The 17,510-nt window shown below is 39.7% G+C and overlaps 3 protein-coding genes across 3 annotated transcripts; 1 reads left to right on the top strand and 2 right to left on the bottom strand.

Annotated features, from left to right (window-relative positions):
* Nucleotides 1–1,366: 1,366 nt before the first annotated feature.
* Nucleotides 1,367–3,455, top strand: LOC121679885 (gastrin-releasing peptide). The gene is made up of 3 exons (XM_042058942.1): nt 1,367–1,736; nt 2,541–2,815; nt 3,118–3,455. Exons 1-3 carry the CDS (start codon nt 1,613–1,615, stop codon nt 3,169–3,171), a joined length of 453 nt encoding a protein of 150 aa, XP_041914876.1. The 5' UTR covers nt 1,367–1,612; the 3' UTR covers nt 3,172–3,455.
* A 2,531-nt stretch (nt 3,456–5,986) lies between these two features.
* Nucleotides 5,987–8,691, bottom strand: rx3 (retinal homeobox gene 3). Its single transcript, XM_042058940.1, has 3 exons — nt 8,314–8,691; nt 7,890–8,119; nt 5,987–6,841 (listed from the first exon to the last, which is right to left on the bottom strand). The coding sequence occupies exons 1-3, from the start codon at nt 8,561–8,563 to the stop codon at nt 6,407–6,409; spliced, it is 915 nt and encodes a 304-aa protein (XP_041914874.1). The 5' UTR covers nt 8,564–8,691; the 3' UTR covers nt 5,987–6,406.
* Nucleotides 8,692–11,153: 2,462 nt separating this feature from the next.
* On the bottom strand, nt 11,154–17,203 carry cplx4a (complexin 4a). Its single transcript, XM_042058941.1, has 3 exons — nt 16,886–17,203; nt 14,211–14,298; nt 11,154–12,086 (listed from the first exon to the last, which is right to left on the bottom strand). Exons 1-3 carry the CDS (start codon nt 17,041–17,043, stop codon nt 11,859–11,861), a joined length of 474 nt encoding a protein of 157 aa, XP_041914875.1. The 5' UTR covers nt 17,044–17,203; the 3' UTR covers nt 11,154–11,858.
* Between the last annotated feature and the right edge of the window lie 307 nt (nt 17,204–17,510).

Here is a 17,510-nt window from a genome sequence, read left to right as displayed (position 1 = left end):
TCAGGTGTTTTTTGTTTTGTTTTGAGATTTGGAATTAATTTCACTCTTAATGTTTAAGTGGGGGCCTTTAGCAAGTTTTTATGTAGCCTAAACTAGTAATTTAATAATATTTTCAAACTTCACATTTCCAGAAATGAAATGTCTACCATGATGAGACGCCTGAAAATACTGCTGTTTGACATGATAACCAGATGGAAAATACAAGCAAATAAAAATAATCGAGAGATTAGGAAATAGGCTACATAGGCTATATCAGAGAAGAGAGGTCAGAGATCTTAAGACATCCTGAAGCGAAAATGTGGTACAATTGAAAAATACATTGTCTTGCAGGAGCATGTAGCCTTATATAATAAAGGGTAAGAACATGTTCAGAAAGATCAAAAGAGAGGTTAGTGGATGTCTTTCAATGAAAATGATTCACGATAACTCATGAAACTGATGTGAATTTTCAGCTTAATGAATATAATTGTCTGGTGCACTGACAACTGTCTTACTGGATATTTCAATGATAACATTATAACCTAAAGCTATGTATACCCCTTGTATGTGTGTGTGTGTGTGTGTGTATCTCTCTCTTTCGCTCTCTCTCTCTCTCTCTCTGTGTGTGTGTGTGTGTGTGAGTGTGTGTGTGTGTGCTGTATTTCACACTGATTTGAGACATTATTAGATCTATTTTGTTATTATTATCTGTGTATTTGAAAAGTATTTATTCTAAAGGAGTATTAGATGTCCTGGCCATTTCAGTCTTTCAGCTTTGGAGTAAGATCATTTATTGGCAATATATAAATGTGCTTATCTGGAGCAAACATTCTTGCTTTGCATAAATGCATGACCATTGACCTCTCATGAATCTACCAACAAGTTTGTGTTGTAGGCCTTCCTATTGATAGTTAGTAGTTGATGAAAGTATGGAGGCCTTCACTAGCAATATTATAATATATGTATGTTTGTATCATATCAAAAACGTGCAAATATGCAAAAAACACCAGACTTTGGCAGACTTTAGTAGCCTAGGCCTATAGTCTCAAAACAAGTCACTAGCTCATGAAGTGGTTTCCAGTCATAAAACAGGTGGCCCATAAATTAGATGCAAGTTTTATCACAAAATAAACCAATACAATCTAACATTGAATGGTTCACTTACTGCAAACATGTTATCAAAAGCCAAGCCTGGAAAGTGTGGTCATATACCCAGCTGACTGAGGACGGATCCCCCTCATCATAATTAATGAATTACATTGACACTTCCCTCTGAGGTCATATCTGTCCACACAATGCCGAATAATGACAGACTCTTTCAGTATGTCAGTTTGCATTTCATCTCAGCCGCCTGCTATAATTTCGAAACGCTGACGTAAAGCCTCGTAGGAGGGAATCGTTTTAAAGCGTTCAGACTCCACCAAGGGCATAATAGCACTGACACTATCATTTAATAGCCTAAACAAACTAAACGTCAGTCTTGCTCTTATGATTCTTTAGGTTTCGTCACGGCGTCGTATAAATTCACTGATTATGCCAATTGGTCACACACTTTTAGCGCTCAAAGAGAAGAGTTCACCCAAACAACGGAATACGGATTTTCTGACGCGGTTTAGGATATTTCTCATTGGCAATGTGCCTTCCTTGGAGATGCAGGCAACTTATTGCAATAGTAATAATTTTAACGTCCGTCGTCTGCGATGGTCAGTTAGATAATTCTGGAAAGATGTATCCACGGGGTAACCACTGGGCTGTAGGTGAGAAACATTTTTTTTTACTCTGACTACTTGTTATTACATGCCACAGCTTTGAACGGTCATTGGCTTATTTTCCACTAACCTCTAGCTCAAACACGTTGTTTGCAAATGTAGTGAAAACAAGACTGAGCAGCAACCAACTGTCTGGCACTTAACAAGCCTAGGTTGAAACTCCATGCGCGCCATCAATATGTTCTATTCATAATCAAATCATTCAAATCACTGGTCACAACAGTTTTGTGGATGGGTGTAATGGGATGTTGTAGTGTGATGTTGTTTTGACAAGTTCAACTCAAATGTAACAAAATGTAGTTTCACAAGAAACTGTGAAACTAGCTACAGAGTGAGGGATAATATAGCTATTAGGATATAACCAGAGGACACACACTGATGTTATGGAGAGATCGGGTAGTGTTAAGGAAGTGTTATCACCACATTAGTATTATCCATCTCAGCTACCTTTCTTTCAGTTTTTTGTGTTTTTTCTTTAGTCATAATTATGTGTTTTAGCCATTTAGGCTAGTCATTTGCTTCTCTCGCCCAGAAATGCAAATCCTGAAGCTGTATACGAATGAAAAATAATTGATGGTATTAGAAATACAGTGGTTGGTGGAGTTCTAAAAGCATGGTGACTATATGCATAGTTTTAGCTGATGTGCTGATAGTGTTTACTTTTGGTTAAAAGCCAATGCACATTTGGTTGCCAGTACAGTGACATGCATTTGGTTAAAAGCCAATCTACCTGCAGACAGTGATATACCATTTCTTTTGTTTTTTATTCAACTATCTATCTTGCCTCTGCAGGGCATCTGATGGGCAAGAAGAGCACAGATACTCAGATTGAGTCTGAGGAGAGGGACAGAGATATGGGTCAGTTTGCTACATCATCATCAACTGGAGGCAGAGAACTGGACAGGACATTGGGGCCATCCTCTCCCTTCTGGGCTTTCATCAGAACCTTGCTGACCACAGAACAGGATGAGGTGCCAGTCAGCCAAAACATAAAGCACATCCAGAAAATACTGGAAGAAAGAAGGCAGGCGGATGAACAGAGGGAGCTACACAGACATTTAAAAGAGGTGGGTGTGACATGGTGGTCCGCTTGACATGGGGACAAAAAAGATGGTGTCCTCTGCAGAGAGAGAGAGAGAGAGAGAGAGAGAGAGAGAGAGAGAGATGCTACATAGCATTAGGATTGAACCATTGAGCAAAGTTATAAGGCTGATCAGGGTTGAGTGCTGAGGTGTGATCTCAACTGTACGATGAAGATGACAAAGAGAGTAATTAAAGATGGACACATTGAAACAAGCAAAGAAAACCACCTTGCTTTGGCTGTCCATTGTTTGTAATCTCTACTTTTCTTTTGTGTCTGTATCTGCAGGTGGCAGACTGGTTGTTACAGGCTTTGGTGAGGAAGCAGAGCAAATCCAGCTAGATACCAGGCTCAGTGGTTTGCCTTGATGCAGAGACAATGTGTGGTATCAGACGTTTCCTTTACTTTGGACACCTCGTTGAAGTCAAGCTTCAGAGGAAAATACAACATATTAAATAATAATATATATAATGCATACTATTTCAGGCTGATTGTACGTATATTACATTGAATAAAGTCCTAGGTTATATTTTTGTATGTGGACCCCTTCCTGTCAACAGTCACTATATACTTACTGTTTTATATGAATTTATCCACCAGCATTAACTTACAACTCACCATTTTGTGAAGATAAATCTCAATAAATTTGTTTCTATTGGAAAACTCTTTTATGTCATTTTAGCTTTGTATGTTCAGCACACTGTTTACATGATAGACAGCCTGTTTTTAATTTGAGTCTTCTTCATATCAACTGGTTGCCCAAAATGTTAACAGGCTTTGACATCTGCCTGTAATGACATCTTAATGTTGGCTCATTGGTTTGATATATACTACTGGCATTGAAAGAGGTTATAGCCCACAGTACAGAACAGAGACCAATGACCACATCAGCCACAAGGTGGCAGAAACAGATCACAATAAGATAGTTTCAAATATAATAGACACATCCCTAGTGTCCTTGGTGTGAAAGTAATGGAAATGAGCTTATCAACAAGTTGGCTTTCTTGTCTTTCAAACCGAAAAAAACACAAATAAACAATCAAAAAAACACCAATAAACAATCAAGCCTAAACCTCCACTGCTAACTACTGACCTTCAGAGTCAATACAAACAGGCTCTTCAATGTGGAGTTGTCTCTTCAGAGGTGGATGCGGTCTTTGTGACAGAACACTAATGGGACACTCAGGGAATATAATTACGGTCTTAGTTGTCCACGACAATAATGGCTGAAAACTGATGGGGCCATCTCCCTCTCAGTTTGTTACCTTACAACAATACATTCAATTAAGAAGGTCCAGGGTCTCTCAATGAAAAATGTTAATTGGAACCAATGTCTTTAGTTAAACACATAAAGTGCATCCTTGTTCGCACAACTGGGGACATGCTTTTGTGCACTTGTTTTCTTTGGCTTAGGGCCCACTAATTTAGATAGTAAAAGTAAGCTGAGACTATGTGCCTGTTATGGTTGACACCTGCTGCCTGTGAAACCAGAGATATTGAGTCACACAAGACGCAACAATCTTCAAAACCGTTATCCCTGAGCATAGGACAAAAGCAGCGGTTGTATGAGATCAATTAATTCCATCACTTTTCTGAATACCTAATAGTGGGTTCAACGTGATGGGGTACAGAGTTGACCCATTATGCCACTAGAGGGAGATACTGACCACGTTTTTGAAGTGATATGCTGTCATGAAGCCTGTGAAGGTTGGCCTGCACGCCCTTATGGTGTAAGTAATAGCTTTGCCACACAGCCCAGAACTTCCACAGTCCTTGCAACACCCTGGATCAGTCAAAATATGTCAAAGAGAAGGACCAGGTAAGATTAGCACACATTTGTTATCACACAATTGTGTATTTCTTCTAAATATTTCATTGCGAATTGAGATTAAAAAGTTAAAATATTTGATACTGAAATATCAAGACATTCAGAACTGTCATGCTCTGTAGAGTGCATGAATAAATGAGGAGGTTGGTTCCAAAACGCTATACCCTTTATTTTCATGAATTTTCATAAATATATTTTTTAAAATTTTGTTTTCCAGTTATTGTTATTTGATTTATCTTTCCTCGATCAAAACATCACAACTGCAATTTTCTTTATATTACCTGAAATACAATATTAAATTACATGACTTAGTGTTTAAAAAAAAATGGAGATATAGGGCCCTATCATGCACCTGGCGCAGGATGGCGCAAAGTGTGACGCAAGGCTTATTCTTATCTTACAGGGGTGTGGCAATTAACATAAGATGTGTCCTGGCGCATGATCCAAAATTCGTTATCTTACACCCTCTAAAAATCATTACGCCACTGACCAAGAAAACCTGGTCTACAGCGAAAGGCGCATATAAAGCACAGCTGAAGACGCACTGTCACAAGATGTAAGCAGCAACTCCTCTGCAGGATAAATATCCTTAGGATTTTTATTCAGTCATTCGAACATTATTAGGGTAAGTGGTTACCCCTTGTCAGTCAATAGTGAAAGTATTTAACTGTGTAGAACTGTTTTGTCATTACGAGACTACGGTGATGTTAGTTTCACTTTGCCTATAATAAATAATAGGCGAGTGCAGATGCATGTAGGCTTTACTCTGTTAGTCACAAACAGGTTTTGTTTTAGTAAAGCAAGGTTTAGTGGGATCCCTGTTCCATACGGTCTCGCGTGCAATCAAATTCCTTCAAATGCGTCGCTGACTATCGATGCGCTGTTTGAAGTTGTACTGCTTGCTGTTAAAGGGAATGACAGATGTCATCCTCATTGGTTTAAAGGATGTTACACCAAAACACACCCATGATTGATTAAGAAACATAAGAACAACCCTTTTGTGCCCCGCGCCCAGCGTTTAATCACAATATCACGGCATTAAATTAGTGAATATGGACTGGCAACGCCTTTAATGTCTATAAACGTTGCGCCTCTGACCATCCGTCTCTGAACGCCAAGATAGGGCCCATAGCATTTTGGAACTAAACTCTTCAACTGTTGTGATAAATTATGAAAATGAATTAAAAAAATAGGAAAAAACATTTAGGAATGCATTTAATGCTGATTGGTGATGACACAGAAATGTATTTACACCTTTAAAAATAAATCTAGGTACAGAATAGAGTTGGAAAACAACATAAAGTGATATTAAAAGCATGGTTCAAACCAAATTAGTGCAATAAATAGATTGTCTTTGCATGTTATCATTACAGAAAACTAATGGAAAGCAAATGGAAAGAGATCATTCTTCCATTCATTTTCCTCAGGTCAGGATTGTCACAAAAATCATGTGTGAAAAGCCATTTGCAAATCTGTATTAGATAAATGGCACCCACACAACAAAGAACGCAGTATATAATGGCTGTACATGATTTATTTACAGTCACTGATATAACCTCTTGAGTATCAGCGACATCAAGGGATTCTCCAGAACATCAGCATTCACAGCATTATGCAGCATGCTGGATGACACATTTCTGATCATCAGGTCCTGGGATATGTACCCAAAACATCTCAGGATCCCCGGAAAAGAGTTCCACCAGAGTTCATGTTTATGAGTTCAGTGTTCATGATTTTAACTCGGACCCCTCACCATGTCTTCCCAATAGATTGAATATGCTCTTTGGCTTTCATTCGAAGTGATGCAATACTAGTGTTGCGGGGGTCTGAGTCCTCCAGTGACATTTTGTCCATGAACCCTGAGCACTGGTAAGGAGGCGGAGGGCACATGCTACCGATGTGGGGCAGACCGTGGCTCAGTGAAGGAGCACTGAGGAAGGGTGGGGGTGTGTAGCTGCCGGAGAGGCCTTGCTGGGGCCCCATGAAGCCAGGTAGCGACTGGAGGGACGTGGAGCTGGAGAGGGGGGTGCTGAGCCAGGGCTCCAGGCTGAGGCCCGAGCTCAGCGCTTGGGGAGACGAGCGGCTGAAAGACAACAAGGAGGTCGCAGAGTCTTGGAGCTTGATGGAGCTCACTTCCAGTTTCTCTTGACGACGCCACTTGGCTCGGCGGTTCTGAAACCACACCTGAAATCAAACAGTACACAATTAGGCTTCCATTCTGCTCGTGTGGTAATGGTGCTATTATGCATGCCTAAAGCTTTAGCCTTATATAAACCTGGAAGATGTGTATCCGCAATTCCGCATGTTCTTACATGTTCTTTCACATGTTACATGTGTTAACTCCCTTTAACCTTCAGTTAGTTTATTTAGGACCATTAGGCTATAAAGTAACCTAATTAAAAACATTTAGAATAATGTAATAGGCAATTAGGCCTAATTGAATAATGTGAAATTGAATCATTGAAATATTTGTACAGGGTGTAAAAATACAAAATTGGTCTTTTGGCCATTTATTTTCTAGTGAAGACATTCCTGAAGAGAGGAAATTCCAATAGTTTAACTAATGATGTTGTAAAGTGCAATGTGCTCATTGCAATTTAATTTGAATATTCACCTATATCAGAAGTATAGCCTATCAGAAGATTTTCAGAAAATGTATCCTATACTGAAATATATAAACTAATATTTGCAATATAATAATGATGAAATCTGAAATGGAAGGCGCCACATCTCAAATGAAGAAAGCACAATACTTAGGTCTATCTACATTATTTGAAATAAAACTAAATGGATAGTCTAAAATGACCATCAACCCGATATAAATGCAGCGTCAGTCAAAATCAATAGCAAATGGCTCGTTATATTAGCTACTCACTGCAACCCACCGAAAGTTAGGCCATAAATTAAGCTGCATTTTTTTTGTTTAACATTTAAAATCAGGATATGCCGACCTCATAACCTTTACTAAATAAATTAAAAACCCAAATGGTATGAACGTTTTTGTGTAAAATGTCCTTCAGCTAAGAGTATTATTTGAATGTTGCACTGTAAATATTGTAGCCTATATTTTTTGCTTTATTTCAGGGTTTATGATCCTAATAAAGTAGTCAATCTAAATGTTTTTAGTTTCTGTTTAAAGATGTGGACGATTTTATGTAATAGGCCTACCATTGGACATATTATATCTGACCTCAACAAATCAATTAGGCTACATAAATACACGGATGCTTACCTGCACGCGGACCTCTGGCAGGTTAACTTTGAGCGCGAGTTCCTCTCTGCTATATACGTCAGGGTAATGCGACTTCTCGAAGGCACGCTCAAGTTCGTGCAACTGAAAGGTCGTAAACGTGGTTCTATTTCTGCGGTGTTTCTTCTTCGGATTTTCATCATCAGATAGTTTACAGTCTCCATCAGCCACGGAACTGACCGCAGAATTTGGTCTAGAGGAACAGCAAACACCTGCAAAAGGCGAAAGAGCAAAACAGTTAAAGCAGGGTGGTTTACAATTGTTGCTATTAAGGCCTACATTAGGCTGAAAATATAGGGTAGGCTATGATTCACCACGCTAGGGGACTATAGAAATTAAAAGTACCCTAGATAGACAAGATAGCCACAAACATGTCAAAGTTCTACCAGAATTCACAGACACTTACTCTGAAAAGTTTCTGAGTTATGTTCCTTCCTAAGCGGCGAGACAGCAGGAGTGTGACCTCTGTGTGCGTCCGGAGCAACTCGTGGTGATCCATTATAAACGTACGTCGAATGAAACATATTCCCGTCTTTAAATCCCAAGATTGCTTCAATGCTATGGACTCTGGTAGAATTGCCCGGGCTTCGGGCTAACCGTGGAGAAGTTGACAGACTTTCTTCCATTCTCTGAGTCTCACAACCAAGCAGTCTCATTGAATTGCCGCAGCAAGGAGAAACTTACCACAGTAGGTTATAGCAAGTGCTGTCAAATTAAGCTATCAAAAACTTTCTCAGGGCACTGGAAACTCACGGTTTCTAAAACATATAGCTAAGTGTAGTCTGCTCTCTGTTGAATTACTTGTGGCAACCTTCTAGGTCACAGTCTGTAACAGTGAAGATGCTGTTTACTCCGGGCGCTTTTAAAGGAGTCCCTCCTCCCTCTCCGGATCAGTCTTTGTGTGAGTGACAGCCCCTCTCCTCTGATGCGCAGGGACCGTTAGATTTACACTGGATTCTCAGGACAGAGGGACAACCAACTCCGCCCAAAGTGTGGCCATCCCAGTCAACCGCCTCACATAATAAATGTTCATAATAAAAACCATTTTTTCATCTTCCAGATGTCAGCGGCCCACTATACAGAGAATGATTTAAGGTGGGGGAAAATCTTCTGATCAGGTCAGATGTTGAAAGGGGATGCAGCGATGAGGCAAAGATCCTTGATTACTCCTAACTCATAATAAAAACGGATCTTAAAAATGTCACTCTAATGCGTATAGTGCACAAGGGCCAATATAGGGTAGCCTACCAGAGCAAATAATAAAGGTCTGATGTAACAATGAAAAATATAGGCCTACCAGTTTAGGCTACTATTTAACATATATATAGGCATTAGACCACGTGTTTTTTTTAGTGCGAAATAATGTTTTTATATTCTTGTCGGGCTACGGCTGTTCAATGGGCTAAACCGTCGTTAATTTCGTTATTCGTGAATGGTGTCGCGTAAAAGCTGTGGAAAAGAAATTGGAAAAGCAAAGATTTGACGCCCAATTTTGGACATTTACAGAATGGAGGGTTCATGATCTCATGGATCAGGCATGCAGAGTCTGTAAAGCTACCCTACAATTGAAGCGCAGTTAATTGGAAAAATGTCCTAATATCTTGAATGTTGAGAGGATGTGTGTAATTGCCTCTAAACAAAGATCGACAGCAGTTTGGTAATCCTATGACCACACGCTGCTTAAGGGGATTATTTTTTTTCTTCTAGTTTAAACTTAATAGCCTACCATTTAGCTCTCCTGCAATAACTCAACAAACCTAGGTAATGATTTATTGTCACAATTCGCAAATTAACTTATCTTCATTAATGTGGCAGTTTTTAACGGCGAGCACCTATGAATCTGTTATTAACGACGTGATTTTAGACCTGTTGGGAATGTAGGCCATGTTTATTATCACATTGCAATAGATAGAATACTTTTTTAAAGTTAATAATTTCCTGATTACAGTGTTGTCATGTGCAGTGTATCAGGCTATAGCCTAGACCTATTGGATTTACTTACTTAACAAAACAGAAACTATGGATTATTGAGGGTTTTTCAGGAAATGATAGAACTAATGCTCCATCCTCAACCAGAAATATTTTTCTGTGTTGATTTTTTATAGAGACATGAATGATGAGCAGGGCACATCCATGATTGGTCATGTCGATGAGCATGAATGCCATGTCATCCCCTTTTCTGTATAGCCATCCTAATATGGGCCAAATTACTTAAACAAGTCTGACAGTCATTTAACTTGAGTGGATGACAGCCTTAGCTGCATTGATCCTATTAGCTGTTAAGCTTTTGAACTCAAAATCCAAGGCATTTTGCACAGGGGCACACATGAAATTCACAAGACTGAGGATTTTTTCACTCAAACTAATCACTTCTCTACAAAAGTTCCACAGTAATCACCAATTAAATAAAGACCCATTCCTCTCATCTGTATTCTTGTATGGTGTTTGTGTAAATCTGGTACTTAGAGCCTAAGCTAATTCATTTAATCTTAACACATGGATGAAGTCCAAGTTACTACATCTTTGTGTGTAAAATACAGTCCTTTTGGGGCTTTGCATCTTAAATGCATGTTATCATGATTACTCAAGTGATTTACCACAGTAAGTAAGCTGACTGTTGAGGTGTATTATTTACAAGACAAACATGTGTTAATTAAGTAAAGATAACACGAGATTACACACTTTGGATAGCCTATATGTTTAATTAAATTCGTTTCATTCATACTGAACACATAATAATCCGTAATGAGAAACACAGTTTTGGTATTCTTTGATGCAGGGCACCATATCTATGACTTTAATTCACTGTCAATAGAGAGGGCAAATACCTAACAATAGACCATGAGTACGCACAACGTCTAGCCCGACATCACTATACATTCTATATTTTCACATTTGTGTTGCCTTTGCTAAAATAAGTTAATGATAAACAAATCTAATGAATATCTAATAATATTCATTTTATGGTATATATTCCATTTGTTTTTGCATCATAGGTATTTCCCTGGTCCTTGTCCTAGACTGAATGTTTGATACAGTTGTTCCCCAAATACATGTGTTTGTGTAAATACACATGGGGGTGAATCAGTGTCTCAGTCAGGAGCAGCACAGAAAGCAGCTGTTGGAGATGCTAACAGTGACAATATTGTGGGTTCAAAGGCTCAAGCGTATCTGTAGGCTACTGTAATATATATACTAAGGGAAGCGTTCTAATTACAAATAACAGGCACAGTTATATATCACAGTTTTATTAAGTAAAACAATCAGCATTCATTTTAGCCAGCATTTACATGATTGTATACTTGAACAGAGTAAATCACTTCTTACATATGCAACGAATAAAGAATTGCTAAACACACATTTTCCCTGGCGTAACATTCAGCAAAATAAAGGAAGCTGTTGCTGCTGCTGATCTTACACTCATTTCTGTGAAATAGCAGGTATGAAGCCTAGCAATGTTGTTATAACACGCTGATATGAACGATGAAGCATACTTAACATGAATTCACCAGTGATATTATTTTAGATAAATAAAAATATTTAGAAATATGTATATATGTCATACTTTGTTAACATATTTCAAAGTTCTGTAATTGCACTGTAGCTTCCTAGGGTCCTGGGCTTAGAGGGAGGACAGAAAAAGAAAAGGGGAACATCTAAGACATGTTTTATTCATACATCACATACAAAAAAATCTATCCCACAGGATATTAGGGTGAGGATGCACATCAATGGGCATGATTCAGAGAAATCTTTGGGCAAGAGAGGAGGTTCCAATGACATCAGCTATGAGGTTCGTCCAACCAGCCAGCAAGCCAACAGTGATCAAAGCAAGGGGAGGAGAGCATGTCTCTGAACCTGCAATTTCTTGAGAGCCAGAATTAATGACCTGTTTCCCTTATCATTTATAACTTTCGCTTCTTTTTCTTTTGTAAGTTGTCATTTCCCCCGTTACATGACAGAACACTTCTCCTCGGCCTTGCTTTTCACCTCTGCCATGGTTGCTGAGGCCTTCTCCTTGATCTGGTCCATGTCCATGTTCTGCAGGTTCTGCATCTGGCCCAGGATGGAGTCCTTCTCCTCTTCCTCTGTGGCGTCCTCGTCCACCATCTTCAGCAGCTCCTCAGGCACGTCCACGTCATCACCTGCCATCTGGATCATGTTCTCATCCTGTTCACTCTGTGAGGAGAGGCAGGTCAGTTACAGGGATTACACACCTTTTGATTGGTTGAACTGGATGTGGGGTGTAGTAGGAGATTCCCATGGATTCAAATACTGAAGGTTATTTGATTGATAAAAATGTGACTATCAACTGACTCGGCACATTAGAAAATGTTTAATTCTGTCACCCACACAGCTGATTATCATTTTATTTGGACACAGAGGTGAACTTCAATTTGCCCAAAAAAGCTACACCCAAAATAACCTAATAGAAACTAAATGGGGCAAACATGACCCGTTACTTGTTAAGTGGTTCGCTGTTGCTGAATGATAATTGTCTGAGAGATTTAAGCAATGCAAGTTATAATTGCTTGGTATCTCTGCGTTTATTGAGAACACAAAAACCACAGTTCAGGAGATAATTATTCCCGCATTAGATTGTTAACTTGTGATTAATTCATATTTCCAATTGAAGGTTATAGCTTACTGCTGTCTGTGAAACTACATAGTTTTTTTGTCATTTCAGTAACACTTGTCAATTTAGGCACAGTGCACAGTGCTGGCTGTTTACATACCAGCTTGCTAGTTATTACTGCAGTCTGCTAGCTATTCAGAATTCACACCACAATCATTCAGAAAAGTTGAAAAACATCTGTCTGTCTGACTATGACAATGACATGAAAATAGTCCTCTCTCGGCAGATTGAGCCTCAAAATGCCCTTGTTAAATAACCAGATTAAATATACAAACAAATTATGATGCATAATAGTGATTGTCTGTAAGGCTTCATGTGTTGTTAAATGCTTTGATTTTAATTAAAGGTGCAGTCAGGGACTTTACTTCAAGCCTATAATTTTTTTTGTCGCATTCAGCAATCATCCCTCCTCAGTCCAGGCTCCGAAAACTGGAAACGAACAAAGTGGGGTCAGCCTGTCCCCCAACCAAAAATAAAACCCTGCGTGGAATTTCTCTGGGAATGCTGAAGGTAGGGCTGAGTTACCTCTCTGGCGTGTTTCGTTTGGTCCTTGGTTAAAATATAATGTACGATTTTTGCTCAAAAGCATCTGAATATACACATAAACACGAACAAAATATACACAAACATATACACAATATACACATAAACACGAACAAACGCGCCTGCCTGCATCTGACTGCACCTTTAAGCTTTCAGGCAAGTTTACCATTTATACAACCGACAACAAACTCTATTGGGATGTGTTGTCGTTGTTTTTGAATAATTTACATATATTGACACTTTTTGAATTTGGATAAATGATCAGATTTCTATTGGATGGGTGCCTTTATCACCATGCGTATCACATTCAAAGAACTAAACACGAACCAAAGGACCAGAGTGACAAAGTAATAAAGAACAAAGTTAAAGATTCCAGTGTAGGCTTTGATCCCTTTAACACCAACAAGCATTTTTCAGACATATAAACACTTCCATTTGGAATGCCGGCCTACCTTTTGCTCACTCTCCATTCTGCCTTTCCTTTAAGTCCAAAAGTATTCCACAGTGATAGATAGATCCCCAGTGAGGATGGGTGAAGTGAGTCGGTCTGTATTAGAGCAGCGTGACTGTGACTGTGCGGTGTGGAGAGATGGACACCTCAGCCGTGAGTGGCAGATGGCTGGAGCAGCCAGGGAAGGACTAACGCTAAGGACACAGTATGGCACACGCAAAGTCCTCAAGTGATTTAGTTAACTCACTGGTGTGCTAATCTTTTGGCATTTGTAGGCCTCGATCGTTTCCTTATTGGTCGCAATAGTTTCCTAGAGTGGGGGTGGGTATGAATCTGGGCAGCTGGGTAGATTTTCTTTTTCCCTACAGGTGCTGCATCATTACCTGTCACATGGCCTGGGCCTTGGACAAGACATGGGCCATGTCCTGTAGACGTGTGACCGCGCACATTCTTTTTCACCATTTTGGATGGGTGCTGGATCAGAGAAATGACTCCAAAAGTAAAATATAAGAGTGATCTTAAACCTTCCAAAGGAGCTATATGGTGTCCAGATCACTCTCTCTTATTTTACCATGTCCTGTAGACACACTATGCTGCCTGATGCTACCTGTTGTTTAAGTCACTTCCTAGTTTAGTTAGGGCTTCGACTACCTCACATAGTTAGGTGTCTTACCTTCGGCAAGCGGTATTTGTCTCTAAGGCACACCCGGAGCGTGGCCCTCTCAGCCTTCTTGTTTAAGAACTCTGAATCTCTCTCCATCCTGTCGCACAAAAATCACACAAAAATAATTTGGCATAGGTATACCAGACACTTTTGATACACATTTTAATCTGAGTGCTAGAGTTAGCTAGGAAAAGACCCTTTCAATATGTTCCCAGAGGGAAGTAAATTGGGATTAAAATATATCAGAAAAGGGCCACACATCAAAACATCACAAAACAAAAAACAGTATTTTTGTTATATTGGCAACTCAGGCCATGATCCCGCATTAGGTCAGAACACCCAAATCACTAGTTTGTGAAGTTCCAACTATTCACAGTGACAACAGTCAGCCACAACAGTTGTGCTTTCATTGTTGCACAGGTGTGCTGTCCTTCACTGTAATAGGTACAGTAGGAGCTCTGTATGACCTGTAGGGCTGAAGGTTTCAGATGAGGTGAAGGGCTAAAATGGTTCAGACTGCTAATCTCATTGTTCATCCAGGGATGCAGTGACACCTGAGCCCAAGTCACGTGCCACATGCTCCAGCAGTGCCATGGATGGACTCAGTCAGGCAGGTGACACTCAGACATGGCTCAAGCTAAACATGAGCCGTTTGTATCTCTACAAAATGAATACGGTTTCTACTAAATTAATAAGGTTACTGTTTCCTCTCTTAATAAATCACACTAACAGGAACACACACACACACACATGTAACCGAGGTCAGTTCGTCAGCCGCTAACGGTCCTCGAACCCGCCACCACAACACACACCGGCATGGGAGTCGAACGCAATATCCACTGAGCTAAAAGCCCAGGCTTCCAACTCAGCTAGAAGGTTAGGGGTGTGAGGATTTACAGACAACTAGCATGCTAGCTCAGTGTTCACCTCCATTACACTCACTCACACACACACACACACACACACACACACACTCTATTCTATTATATGGCATTATTGATAAAAAAATATTGTTGCTATAATGTAGACTGGAAACACATAGTTAGCTAATTAAATGTAAGGATTATGAGTTGAACAGATTTACTCAGACAGATTTAGGATTAGGCAAAGATGCAATGTTGACAACAACCTTTCTAATAGCAGGTGGTGAAGACAATCTAAAGACGCTACTTTTGTGTCATTGTATTCAATATACTATTAGAATACAGAAACATACAGGAAGTGACAAGTGAGACACAGTACTACAATGTTTGCTTCAATCTTGTTGTTGGTTGGTTGGATGGTTATTTGTTAAACACAGGGCATCCATTCAGTGGCCACTGGAAACATTGGGAAGGGGCCTGACATTCCATCACAGGCCAGAAAGCCTAATCACGTTATGTAATGTCCTTCCTCTTAAGTTGGTGGTGTTTTGACCACAAGCAATTTATTCACCTACAAACCAATAAATCATCCATATAAACCATATAAACCAATAAATCATCCATATAAACCAATAAATCACCATTATATATTGACAAAATATGTTCTGTACATTATCGATATATTGTTTAAAAATATATACCATGGCTATGGAGTGTTCATATCACTCTGGTAGATCAGAGGCTTTTTGTGTATTGTTTATAAAAGTGCTGTTAGCTACAGATAACAAATCAAAAACCTTGTTCTGTCACACCCATGTTGAGAATTGCTGAGCAGAACCTCCACGCTGTCAATTCCTATTAAAATTCTGCTGACATTGTACCCTGTCTGATCTGGCATCTAGTAAATACATTTAATGAACCATAATGGAGACTGTGATCTGTATAAGCATCCATTCTCTTTGGCTGAAATATCAGGTATAACTCTGATAATGGGCCAACTAAATCCACACACAACTTAAATACTCCACACACTTCATTTAAACTGACAAAAGAACATAAGCCATCACAACAGACTTCAAAGCATTTGTCTATTTTTGTTCACTTCCCTGAGCATGTTTCTATAAAACAGTAGGCCTGTGTTTACCTGGGCTAAGCCCCTGTCTTGAGGGCAGCTAAGCTGCCTGTTCCTGTGACGTTTACTCTCTGATGTCATCACCACCATGATCAGTACTTTTTTTTTATTGTCACAAAGCTCCACCTTTTCTGATGCAATTCTAAAATGAAACAGTTACATTTGTAATTAGTTTGGAATCCATGTGATAACAAAGTTAAGTATCATACAGTGGTGTATCATTAATCTTCATCTTGATGACCATAAAACACAAGTGTTTAGAAGCAATGTTTATCGGATTCACACTTTGTATTGCAGGTATGGTCATCAGCTTAGAGAGAAAATGATGTGTTGGGATGTTAAAAAGACGTTATGGTGCAGGTTATATAGAAAAAAACACCATGTTACGTGTGACATGTCTACTGTCATCGTTTGACCTTTGGAAAAAAAATTATGGCAGATGTGAGTTTTGAAAACCACTGAGGATAAAGGTCAAACAAAATGGCGAGATAAGAATGCTTGCTACACCTTTGTTTACAATCATCCATAGCTCTGACATCCCAACATGATTAAAATGTGCATATGGCCATTAAGTGTTGCTAAACGGTTTCTAAATAGGCTGCTATCTGCTGCACGTCATCAGATGAGCTGATGGCGCTCATTTGCCGTCTCCTGAGGCTAAAATGGCGGCGCATTGCCCCAGTACTTACTTCTCCTCCACCAGTTGCTTCTGGTACTCCTCATACTCCTCACGGGTCATGCCAGCAGCGGCAGCGGGGTCCTTGGGGGTCTCCTCCTCAGCTTTGTCTTGACCCCCCATTACTCCCGACAGGGGGTTACCTATCATGGTCTTGATAAGGAAAGCCATTTTTGCCCTATGGGAATCTGGAGAGATTCAGATGTAAATTTGTAATTGAATCAAAACTCCAGTAGTGTAATGGCCCCTGGTTGGATTCCTAGCAGTGCCTAGTCTGTGTAACCAATCTGCTGCCTATCTCTCTATCTGTTGTGAAGGGCACACTGTGACGACTGAGCAGACGCCAAAAAAAGAAAAAAAAAAAACACACACACAGTTATGCTGGGGCTGTAATCCCGGATTAAACCTCCCCACTGCACTATTCTGAGGGGCAGATGGCCTGGGCTTGTTTTTATCAATTTATACTCTCTACCCAAAGAGTGGAAGTGATGGTCTAAAACAGATGAAAATGTCTCCTCTGAAAATGAGAGCTTGTGCTTTGCCACTAAAGGTCACCATGAAATTTGGGCTTTTGGAAAATACATTGACACTGTCTTTCCTCCGCCGTAGCGTCGGACCGACCGTCCCCGCCCACTCAC

The sequence above is a fragment of the Alosa sapidissima genome, chromosome 13 (assembly GCF_018492685.1).
Source record: "Alosa sapidissima isolate fAloSap1 chromosome 13, fAloSap1.pri, whole genome shotgun sequence".
Classification (NCBI taxonomy): Eukaryota; Metazoa; Chordata; class Actinopteri; order Clupeiformes; family Clupeidae; genus Alosa; species Alosa sapidissima.
The sequence above is the reverse complement of the archived record's forward strand: the minus strand, read 5'-3'. Positions and strand labels throughout refer to the sequence as shown.

Coding starts and splice junctions, on each gene's coding strand:
- LOC121679885 (XM_042058942.1), top strand. CDS start 1,613: ATGTGCCTTCCTTGGAGATGCAGGCAACTTATTGCAATAGTAATAATT. Junction 1,737..2,540: donor GGGTAACCACTGGGCTGTAG/GTGAGAAACATT, acceptor TTGCCTCTGCAG/GGCATCTGATGGGCAAGAAG. Junction 2,816..3,117: donor TACACAGACATTTAAAAGAG/GTGGGTGTGACA, acceptor CTGTATCTGCAG/GTGGCAGACTGGTTGTTACA.
- rx3 (XM_042058940.1), bottom strand. CDS start 8,563: ATGAGACTGCTTGGTTGTGAGACTCAGAGAATGGAAGAAAGTCTGTCA. Junction 8,120..8,313: donor TAACTCAGAAACTTTTCAGA/GTAAGTGTCTGT, acceptor CGCCTTTTGCAG/GTGTTTGCTGTTCCTCTAGA. Junction 6,842..7,889: donor TGCCAGAGGTCCGCGTGCAG/GTAAGCATCCGT, acceptor GTTTGATTTCAG/GTGTGGTTTCAGAACCGCCG.
- cplx4a (XM_042058941.1), bottom strand. CDS start 17,043: ATGGCTTTCCTTATCAAGACCATGATAGGTAACCCCCTGTCGGGAGTA. Junction 14,299..16,885: donor AAGCAACTGGTGGAGGAGAA/GTAAGTACTGGG, acceptor TTTGTGCGACAG/GATGGAGAGAGATTCAGAGT. Junction 12,087..14,210: donor ACAAATACCGCTTGCCGAAG/GTAAGACACCTA, acceptor CTCTCCTCACAG/AGTGAACAGGATGAGAACAT.